Source organism: Haliotis rufescens, unplaced genomic scaffold (assembly GCF_023055435.1).
Source record: "Haliotis rufescens isolate VD_foot unplaced genomic scaffold, xgHalRufe1.0.p SCAF_1, whole genome shotgun sequence".
Classification (NCBI taxonomy): Eukaryota; Metazoa; Mollusca; class Gastropoda; order Lepetellida; family Haliotidae; genus Haliotis; species Haliotis rufescens.
Genome location: NW_025963779.1, coordinates 2,056,134 through 2,072,987, shown reverse-complemented (window position 1 = coordinate 2,072,987; position 16,854 = coordinate 2,056,134). Strand labels below are relative to the sequence as shown.

Here is a 16,854-nt window from a genome sequence, read left to right as displayed (position 1 = left end):
TTACAGGCCGATGCTTACATGTGTTACAGGCCGATGCTTACATATGTTACAGGCCGATGCTTACATGTGTTACAAGCTGATGCTTACATGTATTAAAGGCCGATGCTTACATGTGTTACAGACCGATGCTTACATATGTTACAGGCCGATGCTTACATGTGTTACAGGCTGATGCTTACATGTATTAAAGGCCGATGCTTACATGTGTTACAGACCGATGCTTACATATGTTACAGGCCGATGCTTACATGTGTTACAGGCCGATGCTTACATGTGTTACAGGCCGATGCTTACATATGTTACAGGCCGATGCTTACATGTGTTACAAGCTGATGCTTACATGTATTAAAGGCCGATGCTTACATGTGTTACAGGCCGATGCTTACATATGTTACAGGCCGATGCTTACATGTGTTACAGGCTGATGCTTACATGTATTAAAGGCCGATGCTTACATGTATTACAGGTCGATGCTTACATGTGTTACAGACCGATGCTTACATATGTTACAGGCCGATGCTTACATGTGTTACAAGCTGATGCTTACATGTATTAAAGGCCGATGCTTACATGTGTTACAGACCGATGCTTACATATGTTACAGGCCGATGCTTACATGTGTTACAGGCTGATGCTTACATGTGTTCCAGTTTCAATGTAGCTAACTATCCCGAAGACACCTTCATAGGTGAGTAGACCACAAGGCAATAATCCCCACACATCGGTTGTAGAACCAAGGACAATCTTCTCTATACATCGGTTATAGAAGGTGAACGCAAAATAATCGCTTTGTAAGTTGTATTCATATCCTACAACACCGTTCCTTCGAAGATACTATAGCGATATCTACTAGCTTATTAATAATCGCAATTCGCCTCAGTGTTCAACAACACTGTCCTTTCAACACTGCCCGTCCAGCAACTGTATCAAAAACACTTTTCAACAACAGACTCCAACACCACAGTCTAACAACACTGTCCAACACCACAGTCTAACAACACAGTCCAACACCACAGTCTAACAACAGTGTCCAACAACACAGTTCAACAACACAGTCTAACAACACAGTATTACAACGCTGTCCAACAACACAGTTCCATAACAGTTCAACAACACAGTTCAACAACACAGTTCAACAACACAGTATAACAACGCTGTCCAACAACACAGTTTAACAACACAGTTCAACAACACAGTTCAACAACACAATCTAACAACACTGTCCAACAACACAGTTCAACAACACAGTATTACAAAGCTGTCCAACAACACAGTTCCATAACTACAATTCCACAACACAGTTCAACAACACAGTCTAACAACGACTAGCATGGGTTGCTGAAGACCTTTTCTACCCCGGATCTTCACGGATGGGAACTGCTTGAATAATAATGGACACATAACATAATATTTGTAGAAGGATCACGAGGGATAGATGGGGTTCCCCAAGTGATACCACAACAACGAATTATCTCACCGACATGTTTTAAGCTGCTGTTGTAAAAGAATTAAAACAAATTCAAAATTGATAGAAAACAGCTGTTCGATTGAGCGGAGGTTAGCTTGTGCTATGTCACGTGACTTTCATAGACTCGGCTTTTTTCTTTTTACTTCGAAGCGGGGTGGAAGGGATTTATTCTTCCGCTGGAAATAGATCAGTGTGCACTCGATTTCCATTCTCAGCTCCATGGGGAGTACAGTCAGGACAGCAGCTTCAGAATTGCCCACCTGTTATGCATAGTTTTTGATATTGTTAATGGCAACAGTGCTACTTATTCTGATGGTCGTCGTGCGCTGTAGACATTTCGTTGTCGTTATGTGTTTGTTCATCTTGTTGCTGGATTCTCAAATCATCACAGGAACTGCAGGGGAGACAAATGCAGGTCCGGGCAACGTAAATACCTGTATGCCTGGGCCAAACACGCCACATCGACAAGTTTACCGAAAGGTGACATTTCTTCTCTGAAACTTTGGATTTAAAGTGAATACTAAGTCAAATGAATACAAATTCTTAAGAACATATTATTGAAATTGTCAACGTTACAAGAATAAAAGAGCGGAGAGACTCTTTTAATCCTAGGTCTGTAAATTGCCTACCTACATTAATATGTGTTATACAGGTCTATTACAAGTTAGAATTATTCGAATGTAAAATTCTTCTGTTCTAGGTGTTGGATTCAGAATTGGTAAAGGATCGACGATCACAACGCTTATACTGCAGATTCACTACAAACATGGGTTTACCGGTAAGACTTCCTCCCCGTAGAACTGTCCGTGGAGTCGCCAAACCTGGTACTGGTCAGTTCCTGTCACATATGTCCAAAGTAGAGAAAAATCCAGGTCAGCAATAGTTTATTGTACAGTCCAGTACAAATGTATTTTTCTCCATTGTAACGGATGTAATGTTCGCCACATCTGAGGTTGGAAGAGGTGAGGTGAGGTGAAATTTGGTTTAACGTCGCGTCCAAGATTATTGCACTTATATAGCGACGTGCATGCACGTGTATGTGTGTGTGTGGCTGCTTGTACTAGTCCGGACTGATGCCGATTGATAGTGCTAGCTCACTGAGATGCCATGCCGCAGTTTAACATGAATACCCCACTCAGACACAGTATACTGACTCCGAGCCTACCAGTCCTTGTTTTACCCCGTTAATGTCGAGCGCCAGACAGGGTAACAACAAGTACAATCTTTTAACGTCTTTTTGTATGACGCGGCCGGGGATCGAACCCCGGACCTTCCGCTCTCCGGGCGGACGCTCTACCACAAGACCACGGAGGCGGTCTTGAGGTTGGAAGCACCAGCAGAGACATGTAGTATATAATTAAGTTATATTTCCTTATACCCATTGTGTATGTAAAGTAAACGTATGTGAAAAGCTGATATAAAAATTAAAATAGACCATCTGGATTACTTTGGAAAGGACAAATTTCACTATTAATAAAGAAACGGCATGGACGCAGATATTCGGCTCAGAATACACCATGAGTCCCACAGTGTTGGAAACACGAATTACCCCTGTACACGATATATATTACTAGAACCTATATTACAGATTCTACAAAAAAGGATTATTCGGGAATACGGCTGACCGTTTCAACTAAAAGGTAAGCAAATTAAAAAACCGTACTGACATTTGATAAGAATTTGTAACGAAGGTTAGATCGAAAACATACTACCATAGCAGTCGGAAACAAGGCTTCAACATTCTTTATGTTTTGTTTTGGTATCATCACCAATTGATTGAGTTTCATGATGTATTTTGATATAGTTGGGGTCGTAAAACTGCAGAGATGTCTAATGAAGAGTTCGGGAGGCCTAGTGGTTAAAACGTTCGCTCGTCACGCCGAAGACCCGGGTTCGATTCCCGACATTGGTACAATGTGTGAAGCCCATTTCTGGTGTTCCAGCCGTGATATTGCTGGAATATTGCTTATAGCGGCGTAAAACCATACTCACTCACTCACTCCAATGAGGTTGGAAATACTTGCTTTTCTACCTTTAAATCCTGCAATTTGGTTTCCGCTGTTTGAGTCTAGGTATTGATAATGTGCTGAATGAGACTTTACTCAGCATAGATGTATTGTTTAAATGTGGTTTATTTGCTATGTAAATAATTGTTCTTCAGGGAATTATATTCAGCCGGAATGGAAGTGATGTACCTCAATGGATTTCGAATACCACCGCAAACACCAAGTACGTTGTGAGAACTTCTGACCCGCCACATACGCTGTCTGCTGGGCAAAGGCAACTTTGATATACACATTAAGGAAACTACCAGAAACATCATTTAGTCAGATCAGGTGTTTTATTTAACTGTGATGTCCGTTCTTTTCATACCGATTCTCTCTCCTCGTTCTTCATAACTTCAATTCTATAATATACCCTGCGCCGCTAAAAAATGTGTGTTTATTTCCAGAGGTCCTCGTGAACATCAGCTGTTCCTACACGGGGGACACGCCCATCTACCCATTTGCCTTCAGAACCCATGCCCACAACCTGGGTCAGTATTACAGCTGATTTGCAGAGTCGTGTAGAAGTCTCTATGTCATAGCGTCATCTTCAATCACATCAGAACCGCCTCCGTGGTCTAGTAGTCGAGCGTCTGCCAAAAGAGCGGAAGGTCCGGGGTTCGATGCCCGGCCGCGTCATACCAAAAGGCGTTAAAATATGGTATTTGTTGTTACCCTGTCTGGCGCTCGGCATAAAGGGGATAAAACAAGGACTGATCGGCTCGGAGTCTTTATGCTGCGTTTGAGTATGGTATTCATGGTATCTCAGTGGGCTAGAACTATAAATCGGCATCAGTCCGGACTAGAACAAGCAGCCACACACACACACACACACACACACACACACACACACTCACACACACACACACACACACACACACACACACACACACACACACACACACACACACACACACACACACACGCTATATATGTGCAATAATCTTGGACGCGACATTTAACCCAATTTCACTTCACCTTCACCTCCATCACATCATCAAATTCAGCACCCTGTGGTGATTTCGAGGACGAATTGACCCTGACAACCTATACATGTCGTCAGAGGTGATTTGGTCGGGGGATCAGACAGGTGGCTGGGTGGATTGCGTGTTGTTATTAATCACTGGCTTGTCTGGTCCAGACTGGATTATTACAAGTTTCCGTCATGTAGCTGAAATATTGCTGAGTGCGGCGTTAAACTACAAACAAAGCCAAGTAGGGCGTGTAATATTACATTACCTACCTACAATTTGTTTTTCTTTTGGTGTATTTGATTTTCCGCTACAGAAAGAATGCAGGTCCTCCCATGACACTGCAGAATCCCCCATTCTGATTGAACTACTTCAAGTAGCCTCAGCTACTGACAAACGCTTTCAGCTGCCATTGGACGGCGGGTTCTGGTCAAGGGTCCTCAGCGGTGGTTCTGGTTACTGTTGATCAGTTATAACATGTTTGGCATCCATACCTCCAGTGCCTCAAATGTTGATACATAACACCTTGCCCACTACCTTTTCCAAGTAACAGAATCCATCAATCAACACAACGAAACTTGGCCTCGGGGAAGTAGCATGCATACTATGTAGATACTTTTTAAGCAGAGACTCCTTGGATTCGAACTAAGTTGTATTGTGTCAGCTGCATTCTGCCGAAGCTTCACTCTGTTGTTACGTCACTGACATTTAATGTTGGGGTCGCTGCAATGTTTTCCTCTGACCGAAGTTTCATTTCACCCCTGAAAAAGTATTCCCATCTGTCATGATGTCATGGAAACGTGTATTTGTGTGTTACATGAACGGTCCAAAAACACAATATGCCGTGTTTTCCTATGTGTGACGTCATCATGGTAGCGTGTGTTTCTGTGTTACAGGAAGGGCAATAACAAGTTATTTGTACAACGGATCCTGGTATGAAATCGGCAAGGGAAATCCAATGTGGCCTCAGGTATGGAGGAATGAATACATGTTATGATCGTATGCTACGAGAACCTACACTTCACCTATACTTAATCTGCATATGATAAGTGGGTTTCAGCGTTAGGGCTGTCACGTATAAAATTTGTTTGACTGAATGTAATATGTTCGACACTGCGTTTGATTGAGTGTAATAGGTTCAACACTGCGTTTGACGGAATGTAATATTTCAACACTGCGGTTGACTGAATGTAATGTGTTCAACACTGTGTTTGACTGAATGTAATATTTCAACATTGCGTTTGACTGAATGTAATATTTCAACACTGCGTTTTACGGAATGTAATATTTCAACACTGCGTTTGACTGAATGTAATATTTCAACACTGTGTTTGACTGAATGTAATATTTCAACACTGTGTTTGACTGAATGTAATATTTCAACACTGCGTTTGACTGAATGTAATATTTCAACACTGCGTTTGACTGAATGTGTGATATGTTCAACACTGCGTTTAACTGAATGTGTGATATGTTCAACACTGCGTTTGACGGAATGTAATGCGTTCAACACTGCGTTTGACTGAATGTAATATTTCAACATTGCGTTTGACGGAATGTAATGCGTTCAACACTGCGTTTGACTGAATGTAATATTTCAACACTGCGTTTAACTGAATGTGTGATATGTTCAACACTGCGTTTGACTGAAAGTGATTTGTGCATCTATGTCGCATATGTGTTGAGTGAGCGAAACATAACCTGTTCATCATTAATATATTGTGTTGTCACTTTTCATCATTGTTTTTACATCTATTTTTAGGTTTTCTACCCCGTGCAAAGAAACATCGTCATAAAGCCTGGGGATAAGTTGGTAAATGTTTTATTTCACCATTTCCTTCTTGTCAGCACGTGATGATGCTTCCATCACTCGTGACCTATATACTTGTAGGACAGTGGTGATACACCCATGACACATTCATTATCTGTCGGCAGGTGGCAAGGTGTCTCTTCGACTCAACGGATAGAAACCGGTCCACATATGCAGGGTAAGTTCTGTGAAACGTATACTCACCGCCAAAAGAAACGCGAATAATATAAACATATAAACATTTTTAGTAAATTTATTGTACCTAATAAAGTCAATATATTTAATTTAATATCATAGAAACAAGTATGAAATTTTGGATCTCAATAGTCACATGTTGTCGTTGTACAAAGGCATTGAAAACTGTTCATTGTCATGTCATATAAGGCCACAAGGTTGCGCTGAACTCAGTATCTTGTGAGACCGCCCCGGGCAGCAATCATGGCTCTGCATCTCCTCGGCACTGACTAGATAGGTATACGAATTCTGTCCTGTGGAATTCTGCGCCATTCTGCTTGTAACACGTTGGTCAGTTGTAGGAGTGTGGCGTGTTCTGACGTTGAAGTACACGTCGATAGAGTTTATCCAGGAGGAGTTCGATTGGGTTGAGATCTGGAGATCTCGACGGCCAGGGCAAGCCGTTGATGTTGGTATTATGAGGGTACTGTGACACGAGCTGTGTGCGGTGGAGCGTTGTCCTGTTGAAACAGCTCCCTCTGGTGGTCAATGATTGGAAGATGGTGAGGTTGAAGAATTTGAATCATGTCGCGATTTACTGTCAAATTTTCCTGAACCACAACCAAGTCAGATCTCGAGGTGTAGGATATGGCCCCCGACACCATGACACTACCGCCACCGAAATTGTCGAACTCACGTACACAATGTGGGGCAAAATGCTCCCACACCATGACACTACCGCCACCGAAATTGTCGAACTCACGTACACAATGTGGGGCAAAATGCTCATTTCGACGACGATAAACACGTTGTCTTCCATCTCGTCGGTGAAGAAGAAATCGTGATTCATCGCTAAACCACACTCGTCTCCAGTTTCTCAAATTCCAAGGCTGTAAGCTATGGCACCAATGCAAGCGTTACTGCAGTTAGCCAGGGATGCGTCCTGCAGTCTCCGTAGCTGTGGCATTGCGATGACGTAGTTGAAACAGTCGAATGTAGCGATCCTGTGCAGGGGTGGTAGCTCTTGGTCGGTCGGTTCTCGGACGGTCTGCAGTGGAATTGAACTGTGTGTATCGGTCCCAAAGGCGGCAAATGGTGCTGTGGTGGACGTTGAAGTGGCGTGCAACAGAAGACTGTGATTCCCCTCTTTGGATACGTCCTATGGCGAACTTGAAAAATGTTGACAATTGAATGACAAATTGTTGGCTTGCCTTTTAATAGACAATACCACGAGTTACGAATGCGATAACTTGCACGTGCATTTTGCTTTACTATTTGCCCCCATGACATTTTTGAACAAGTGTGAAAACAATGCAGTTTAATACATTGCAAATCGACAGTGGCTGCGCTTTGACGCACCGTTTGATGAATATCAAGCCACCAACATTTTCCAATAACATATATCCAATTTGTATACCGGATAACTACATACAACCTGCGCGTTTCATTTTTTGAAGAGTGTATTAACCAACATGTATGGTATTCGCGTTTCTTTTGGCGGTGTATATATATCAATACGTCGGACAAAATGATAGTGGTCAATGACCATTGTCAATGATCTACTCGTTCTGGGGTCATGAAGTCAGTAAAATCGTCACATGTGCTGACATGAGTGAGTGCATGACGTCTTATGCCACTTTTAGCAATATTCCAACGAAATCTTGACGGGGGGTTGTGTTTTCATGGTGAGCTCAAACTGCTTTATCACTGACCAGATTATGTTGTCTCAGCGTCTTATGATGATCATTGAGTGACTTCATATCCTCAAAATGCCACGCGACTTCATGCTCCTTCAGGTCCGATTTTGACTCTTCAAAATGGCAACCGATCAGACTTTGGCAAAGGATGAAACCACGTGACAGTGAAGGTTCGGGAGAAAAAGATTCTGAAGAATATATCAAAACAAGAATTCCTTGCCACTCCTCACTTCCGCTGGTCATAGGTAATAGGTATAGGCATGACGCTTAGAACCACCTGTTGCACATGTCACGCAACGAGGAGCTTGATATGTGGCACGCTGTTTGTTTTGTTGCAGATACGCAGACAGTGACGAGATGTGCAACTTCATCATCATGTTTAAAGCGGAAGCCAACACTAAAAGTCTTTTCCCTTTTTGCGGGGGAAACACGTATCCCGACCTTGTGAGAAAACTACCCCCTGACTCGGCCGTCCCCTTGCCCCGGAACCCCCTGCTGGAGGAGGAAGCACAGGGTCACGACCACCATCACATCCACGTGCCTCCCCCCGACAATGGTAAAAACAACTCTCCGTGTAAATCCGCAAAACTTAAAAACTTCCTGTCGAGTCTTCAATCATCAATCGATAAACAATAATTAGAGTTGTAATAGTTCAAATTGGGATATGGTATCAAAGTAAATGAATTGTCCGAGTCACGTATTACGCACACGTTGATCGCTTCACTGAGAGGAAATTATGTGGCTGTCAGACCTGCAACATCGTCACTTTAAGATCATACATGTCACGCATCACTAAACCCGGGGACCTGAATAACCTGGTACGGGGAGCATAGACCTGTGACCTGATACATGTACGTCAGGTCATAGGAGTACAATAGTACGGGAGTAAATCTTGTTTGTTTGTTCTTTTACGTTGCACTCTGACGGCGGTCTGTAAATAATCGAGTCTGGACAGACAATCCAGTGATTGACATCATGAGCAAGGTAAAGGGCGACTACGCTTGTTGAAAGATCAGGATCGGGTGGTCAGGCTCGTTGACTTGGTTGATGCACGTCATCGATCCCAATTGCGTAAATCGATGCATGCTCATGTTGTCAATCACTGGATTGTCTGGTTCAGACTCGATTATATAGCTGGGATATTGCTGAGTGCGGCGTTAAACAACAACAAAAAACAAACACTACCTCTTCACAACACTGCTGGATGGAGCAAGGCAAGGCCGCGCGATGAGTCTTCCAATACGGGTTGTGGATTGTTTACGTAGCGAGAGTTTTGAATTGACACAGAAAGAGATTTGGATACGATTTATTTGTTCTAAATGTAATAAAATTCACTCGTACTACATGTCAGCATATGGAAGGATGCTACAATACTATGATGAACTAGTCAGTGGCACTATTCTGTAACCTTGAGCTAGTTACATGTACGCTACCTGATGCATCTACCTTCAGAAAGTACCGCAGGAAACCGTTCTGCAGTCGACGCTGAACTCTCGCACGTGGCTGAGAACAGATCAAGGGAGACAACTGAGGACGGAATGGACACTATCTTGACGGATGTCTTTATCATATCTGGGATGATGCTGGTTCTTGGGTTCGCTGTCGTTCTCGCTATATATCAGTCAGGTGACGAATATGAAAACATGTACTTCATACTAGACTAATCGGTAACTTTGTTCTGATAAATAAGCCTTTATTGTGTGTTATTTCATTTAATCTGAGGCGGAAAAAAACTCAAACATGCTGATACCCAGTGGTAGCTTTGTTTCCGTAACGAATAACCTTGGGATAATCGTAATGAGATATTGACAAGAGAATACGTAATGCCAACACGTGACTGGAATATTTCATTATTTCAACTTTCTTTTTCACAGGAAAAATTTCGAAGTTCTGTACCAAGACACGACTGCATGTTCCCAGTTTCCTTGGCAACACCTACAGAGGATTTGATCGCTTGGAAACAGAGGAGAAAGATTAACGAATAGTAAAAGTTTTTTGTTTGTTGGTTCATGCCGCACAATGTGTTCATAAGTCCCGCTGAGTATGAAGTATGTCATATATGTGACAATACCAGTAAACTGTGGGTAATTCATACGTTTGTACAAGTACAGGTGACATAAAGATGTAGTCCTTAATTGTTGCTTTGAAAATGTAAACATAGGAGCTTCTGACATACTAAAGGTCATTTCAGCGGTAAGCTTCCAAGCTCCACAATGACACACACTTAGTTCAGTTCACCGCCTGAATGACGTGAATGTATTAAATGGTTTATTGCATTTATTGCATAGTTTTATTGTTTATGACCACAAGGAAGATATGCAAAATACAAATGTCAAAACATTGATTGTTTATCCTCTTTGTGTTCCGTATTACGTCATCAATAGTCAGGGGAGGTAAGCTGGTGTATGTAGCAATGGCGCGTCACGCTGAAGTCCAAGGCTTGATTCCCCACATAGGGACACTGGGTGATGGATGCTCTTGGAGTACCCCGCCGCCATATTGCGCAAACATGCTGAACTCACTCACTCACTCACTCACTCACTCACTGATAGTGCACGTGCACCTGAGTCTGTCCGGACACATTCGATCTGCAGCTGTAGTTGAGATCATTTAAAACAATTTGAGATCATATTCCTTACTTACTTACTTATATTGGAGTTTTAACGTACGCTTTCCGACAGCAAGCGTATGTCGCACACGGTCTATATTACGGTATATATATTATTTGTATTACCAAATAACAAAGCACACATGGACATGTAATATCGTTATTTAATCTCTTCAGAGATAAACCGATATAAAAATAATCCATATTCCGGTATATCTATTATTTATATATCGGTATATCGCTGAAGAGATTAAATAACGGTATTACATGTCCATGTGTGCTTTGTTATTTGGTAATACAAACGAATTCATATAACAAATGTTATACCTGTATACATGTTAAAATAAAAATCATTCTATTTTCTACCTTCCGTTGTTTTGTATTTGTATATTGCAAAACAGGTCCAATGGGGACGAAGGGATCAGGCAGGGGTATAGCTGCCCACTGGACCATCAACTTTGTTGTTCAGACTGCAGTGATGTTGGCGTGTACTTATTTTGTGAGGATACCCTCAGACCAAGTACCACTAATCGCTCATCCATGTGTATAGGTAATGTTACATCATGTTAGCAAGTGACACGGAGTCACAGAGTTGATGACATGTTGCTTCATCTTGGTAGTGCCATTTCAAGACTACAACACTTCTTCCTCAGAAATCTCCAGTTCATCTTCCGAGAAACATTCACATTCCTTGACAACTCAAAAGTATTGTCACTGTCAGAGTTGGACATATTAGCAATTTGTGAGCAGTTTGAGCTCACGATACCGCAAAAAGAAACGAAGAAAATACAATCCATTTGGTCATTTTATACACAGATCAGCGAATAGTTTAAGTCGCACAACAAGAGTAAAGAAAGTACGGAAGCGAGAACTGTAAACGAAAGTAGAGGAATACCATGTTTCGCTCATCGTTTTCTCACCGAATAGTGAACACAATTTGTGATACAAAATGGTCTTTGTCACATTCCCATTTTTGAAAGAAAAAGGAGTTTTATTCATCATGTAATCCCAGTCATACAAAGAAAAGTGCAATATATAAACAATCATTGCTTAATTGTGGATAGATGATTGTCTAAGGGTTAAAATTAAAAATAGGAAAAAGAAAGAAGAAGAATATTTTATTTATGTGTCACCTATTGAATGAATAATTTCAAATTTCAACTGGGTAGTGTTCCTATTAAAACATCAGATTGTGTAACATATTGGGAAGTCATTCTAAACTCTAAACTGACATGTACAAATATAATAGTGCGATGTTGCTAAAACGCAAGGCGCACAGTAAACCCACTCAAATCTGTAGGATTAAACAGCTATGATGTCCACCCTATTGTGTGTGTTAAACTATGGCACCGAATGGTTCTCTCTACCAGCGTCTATGTGTGTGAGCTGCTAAGGGGCATACGTGGCCAGGATACGATTCAGATAGAGAAGGTTCAACGGCACTTTGCCAGAGTCATCCAAGGTCTAGACCAAAAATCATCAACTGATTCAACCATAGCAAATCTTGGAATGTGGACGCTGACAGGATACATAGACAAATGCAGGCTACTACTCCTCGGAAGACTCTGTACAAACTCATGCTTCTCTCCTATAAAACATTATATGTGCATACTAAGCCTGAGTCATGCTGATAATATGAAAACTAGGACTAGCATATGTGACACAATCATATTAACTGCTTGTAAATATAACCTTAAAAATGTCATTATGGTAGAGTGGACGGTGGAGGAGTCTGGTGGTAGAGTGGACGGTGGGGGAGACTGGTGGTAGAGTGGACGGTAGAGAAGACTGGTGGTAGAGTGGACGGTAGAGGAGACTGGTGGTAGAGTGGACGGTAGAGGAGACTGGTGGTAGAGTGGACGGTAGAGGAGTCTGCTGGTAGAGTGGACGGTGGGGGAGACTGGTGGTAGAGTGGACGGTGGAGGAGTCTGGTGGTAGAGAGGACGGTAGATGAGTCTGGTGGTAGAGAGGACGGTGGAGGAGACTGGTTGTAGAGTGGACGGTAGAGGAGACTGGTGGTAGAGAGGACGGTGGAGGAGACTGGTGGTAGAGTGAACGGTTGGGGAGACTGGTGGTAGACTGGACGGTGGTGGAGTCATTATGGTAGAGTGGACGGTGGAGGAGTCTGGTGGTAGAGAGGACGGTGGGGGAGACTGGTGGTAGAGAGGACGGTGGGGGAGACTGGTGGTAGAGAGGACGGTGAGGGAGACTGGTGGTAGAGCGGACGGTGGGGGAGACTGGTGGTAGAGAGGACGGTGAGGGAGACTGGTGGTAGAGAGGACGGTGAGGGAGACTGGTGGTAGAGCGGACGGTGGGGGAGACTGGTGGTAGAGAGGACGGTGAGGGAGACTGGTGGTAGAGTGGACGGTGGGGGAGACTGGTGGTAGAGTGGACGGTGGAGGAGACTGGTGGTAGAGTGGACGGTAGAGGAGTCTGGTGGTAGAGAGGACGGTGGGGGAGACTGGTGGTAGAGAGGACGGTGGGGGAGACTGGTGGTAGAGCGGACGGTGGGGGAGACTGGTGGTAGAGAGGACGGTGAGGGAGACTGGTGGTAGAGCGGACGGTGGGGGAGACTGGTGGTAGAGAGGACGGTGAGGGAGACTGGTGGTAGAGTGGACGGTGGGGGAGACTGGTGGTAGAGTGGACGGTGGAGGAGACTGGTGGTAGAGCGGACGGTGGGGGAGACTGGTGGTAGAGCGGACGGTGGGGGAGACTGGTGGTAGAGAGGACGGTGGGTTAGACTGGGGGTAGAGAGGACGGTAGAGGAGACTAATGGTAGAGTGGACGGTGGAGGAGTCTGTTGGTAGAGAGGACGGTGGAGGAAACTGGTGGTAGAGTGGACGGTGGGGGAGACTGGTGGTAGAGAGGACGGTTGGGGAGACTGGTGGTAGAGAGGACGGTGGACGATGTGTGTGTGTGTGTGTGTGTGTGTGCTTGTACTAGTCCGGTCTAATGCCGATTTTATAGTGCTAACCTACTGAGATACCATGCCACAGGTTAACATGAATATCCCATTCAGTCACAGTATACTGACTTTGAGCCGACCAGTCCCTGTTTTAGCTTCATAATACCGAGCGCTAGACAGGGTAACAACAAGTACAAATGTTTAACGACTTTCGATATCCCGGTTTCACCTGTTTTCGGCGATGTACGAAAAGTGCGCGGTAAATTTATACACGTTCTAATAAAATCAATTCATATTCTGTTAATGTCAACAAACATCTGTCAAAGGATATGCACTCACATTTTACTGACTGCACTCGTCAACTTGAGCTGTCGCTTGCCGCCATTGCTGCAGTGGCCAATATTTGGGAGATGCGTCCTACGTCACCTGTTTTCGGCGATGACGTTGAAAACGAAGAATGCAGGGTGCGCCGTTGATGACAACCAAAATTATGTTTCATACACAACACTCATCGTAGTTCCAACATCATTTAAGAAATATTAAATGAGTCACTCCAACTGGAACATTTGAAGACATTTATGAATTTATGACATTCAACAAAGAATTTGTATATGAGTGCGGACAAATCGTAACTTCGTGCAAAATACTAGATGCACCCAATGTCCACATTTACTGCACTCTGCCCACTTCACAAATGTGATTGTGTCAGTGTACCGTAAGGCGTCAGGAGTGAATTTCCCGCCAACACAACAGACATCTCGCTGTCTGTGAAACTGTCACTAGGTGGGACTACGTACAGGTGCGCGCGTAGCCTTGGCAGCAGTACCCGCGCGACTAGATCTCTTCCCCTTGGCTTTGTTGTTATTGGAAGAATTGCCTTTTCCCATAGATATATCCACGCCTGATGTTGTGGGCTGCTCATGGATCACGCTGACTGTCCCGTTTCCTCTTACGTGGATTCTGTTTGCCTACTTTATTCTGTTTATCCCGATGCGCCGTAAGGATGAGCTGGGAGGTATTTCGCCAAGTGATCCTTCATGTAGGTGCTGAATACGTCTGTATTCGACCATCCTGTCTCAGACATTGTGCCAGAGGCTCGAGATGTTGCTTCAGACAACAGTTCTTCTCTCATCCGTTGACCAGGAAATACAAAAGAAGGAGGAACATTCCCGCCATCTGCACTGACAGCTGCAATCATCGTGACTGTTTTAGACCTCCCCGATGTCACGGTCTGTGGCTTGCAATTAACACCGGCAACAATCTTGGGGGGTGTAACGTCGGTAGAGAGGTCAAATTATATACAGGGTGTCATCATTATTAAAAACCGGGTAATTATTTTAAAGCTTGTACAGTTTATCATTATCCTTGAAGAGGCTGTACATTATCTTGATAGTTCATATAGGCAATAAACGACTGCGCCCCTCATGGTTTATTCCCCCTGCTGTATTTAATAATATGATAAACAACGACCACGAGTCGTTTATTCCTCTATACTAAACGAACAATGGTACCCCAAACAACAGGATATCATTCCAGGAAGGACCTTCACCTCAAGCATGGAACCAGACAGATCCAGAACCAGAACTACTGGTCTGCCACAGATGTCATCGCCTGATGGTGTCTTGCGTCCTCTGTTGTACACTATTCTGATGTCTGGTCTCGTTTGATCCACAGTCATGTTGACAGGCGTGTTGGCCCCTTCCGCGAAGTCTGAATGTACCATAATCACATCCAAGGTAACCCCCCCCCCCCCCCCCCCCCACACACACACACACACATCTTGTTATGCAGGTTCGGGGCCAGGTCGTTGTGGTGGTAATCCGGGTCTTTGGCATTACTCTCACAAAATGTAGTTCCCTGTATAAGAAAGCCAGTGCCTTTAAATCTGGGGTGTCAATTATTTGGATTTTTTAAAGTTCCATGTCTAAGGAATCATATCCTCACCTTATGTATCAATAGATCATATACTGAATCGCAAAAGAAACGTCACCATGGATAGATATATGAGTAACCTTATTTGTCCAAACACTGTAAACATACTTTAAGACATATTAAAAAGATGAAACTTGGCAAAGCTGATCATCAAGGTTAAAATGAAACTGTCAAATGTTCTCAAAGCGAAAGACGACACTAGTCTCTGAGAAAATGGCATCACAAGTCAGTATCTCGTGTGTCCGCCATGTACTTGATGATTGCCGTGCAACGTCGATGCATGGAATGAATGAGGCGGCTGAGCCCATACTCTAAGGAACGCCTAATGCAGTTCAGCTGCAGTTGTCGGCCTTGGTCGGATGTCATTCAGCCGTCTTTGAATCTCGCCCCACAGGTGCTCAATTGGATTTAAATCGGGACTGAGGGCAAGCCACTGCATGGTTCTGATGTCATTCTGCTGGAGGAAGTCTCTTATCTATATATCTCTCTATATATCTGTCTCTCTCTCTCTTTCTCTCTCTCTCTCTCTCTCTCTGTATATATATATGTTATATATATATATATATATATATAAAAATATATAAAACATATATATATATATATATATATATATATAAAACATATATATATATATATGTATATATATATATATCCCACCGCTATAAACTGTACGTATCTGTGAGCCGGCTTCCTCTACACTGACTGTCACCACCCCAGTGTAGCGTCAGCCTTGATGACTGTATGTATCTGTGAGCCGGCTTCCTCTATACTGACTGTCACCACCCCAGTGTAGCGTCAGCCCTGATGACTGTACGTATCTGTGCCGACTTCCTCTATACTGACTGTCTCCACCCCAGTGTAGCGTCAGCCCTGTAGACTGTACGTATCTGTGTGCCGACTTCCTCTATACTGACTGTCACCACCCCAGTGTAGCGTCAGCCCTGATGACTGTACGTATCTGTAAGCCGGCTTCCTCTATACTGACTGTCTCCACCCCAGTGTAGCGTCAGCCCTGATGACTGTAAGTATCTGTAAGCCGGCTTCCTCTATACTGACTGTCTCCACCCCAGTGTAGCGTCAGCCCTGTAAACTGTACGTACTTGTGCCGACGTCCCCTATACTGACTGTCACCACCCCAGTGTAGCGTCAACCCTGTACACTGTAAGTATCTGTGAGCCGGCTTCCTCTATACTGACTGTCATCACCCCAGTGTAGCGTCAGCCCTGTAGACTGTACGTATCTGT

At 43.6% G+C, this 16,854-nt stretch overlaps 2 protein-coding genes across 2 annotated transcripts; one reads left to right on the top strand and one right to left on the bottom strand.

Annotated features, from left to right (window-relative positions):
- The first annotated feature begins 1,605 nt into the window (after positions 1-1,605).
- LOC124147036 (probable peptidyl-glycine alpha-amidating monooxygenase pamn-1) lies at positions 1,606-10,507 on the top strand. Its single transcript, XM_046517638.2, has 11 exons — positions 1,606-1,948; positions 2,169-2,246; positions 3,057-3,108; positions 3,630-3,697; positions 3,921-4,004; positions 5,381-5,454; positions 6,247-6,297; positions 6,420-6,472; positions 8,504-8,721; positions 9,618-9,791; positions 10,040-10,507. The coding sequence occupies exons 4-11, from the start codon at positions 3,649-3,651 to the stop codon at positions 10,141-10,143; spliced, it is 807 nt and encodes a 268-aa protein (XP_046373594.2). The 5' UTR covers positions 1,606-1,948; positions 2,169-2,246; positions 3,057-3,108; positions 3,630-3,648; the 3' UTR covers positions 10,144-10,507.
- A 1,655-nt stretch (positions 10,508-12,162) lies between these two features.
- Positions 12,163-15,401, bottom strand: LOC125372558 (extensin-3-like). Its single transcript, XM_048382957.1, has 3 exons — positions 15,228-15,401; positions 12,495-13,598; positions 12,163-12,237 (listed from the first exon to the last, which is right to left on the bottom strand). Exons 1-3 carry the CDS (start codon positions 15,399-15,401, stop codon positions 12,163-12,165), a joined length of 1,353 nt encoding a protein of 450 aa, XP_048238914.1.
- Positions 15,402-16,854: the final 1,453 nt, after the last annotated feature.

Coding starts and splice junctions, on each gene's coding strand:
- LOC124147036 (XM_046517638.2), top strand. CDS start 3,649: ATGGAAGTGATGTACCTCAATGGATTTCGAATACCACCGCAAACACCA. Junction 4,005..5,380: donor AACCCATGCCCACAACCTGG/GTCAGTATTACA, acceptor TCTGTGTTACAG/GAAGGGCAATAACAAGTTAT. Junction 9,792..10,039: donor TCTCGCTATATATCAGTCAG/GTGACGAATATG, acceptor TCTTTTTCACAG/GAAAAATTTCGAAGTTCTGT.
- LOC125372558 (XM_048382957.1), bottom strand. CDS start 15,401: ATGGTACATTCAGACTTCGCGGAAGGGGCCAACACGCCTGTCAACATG. Junction 13,599..15,227: donor TGTCTGGTTCCATGCTTGAG/GTGAAGGTCCTT, acceptor CTCTACCACCAG/TTTCCTCCACCGTCCTCTCT. Junction 12,238..12,494: donor TACCACCAGACTCCTCCACC/GTCCACTCTACC, acceptor TTTTTGGTCTAG/ACCTTGGATGACTCTGGCAA.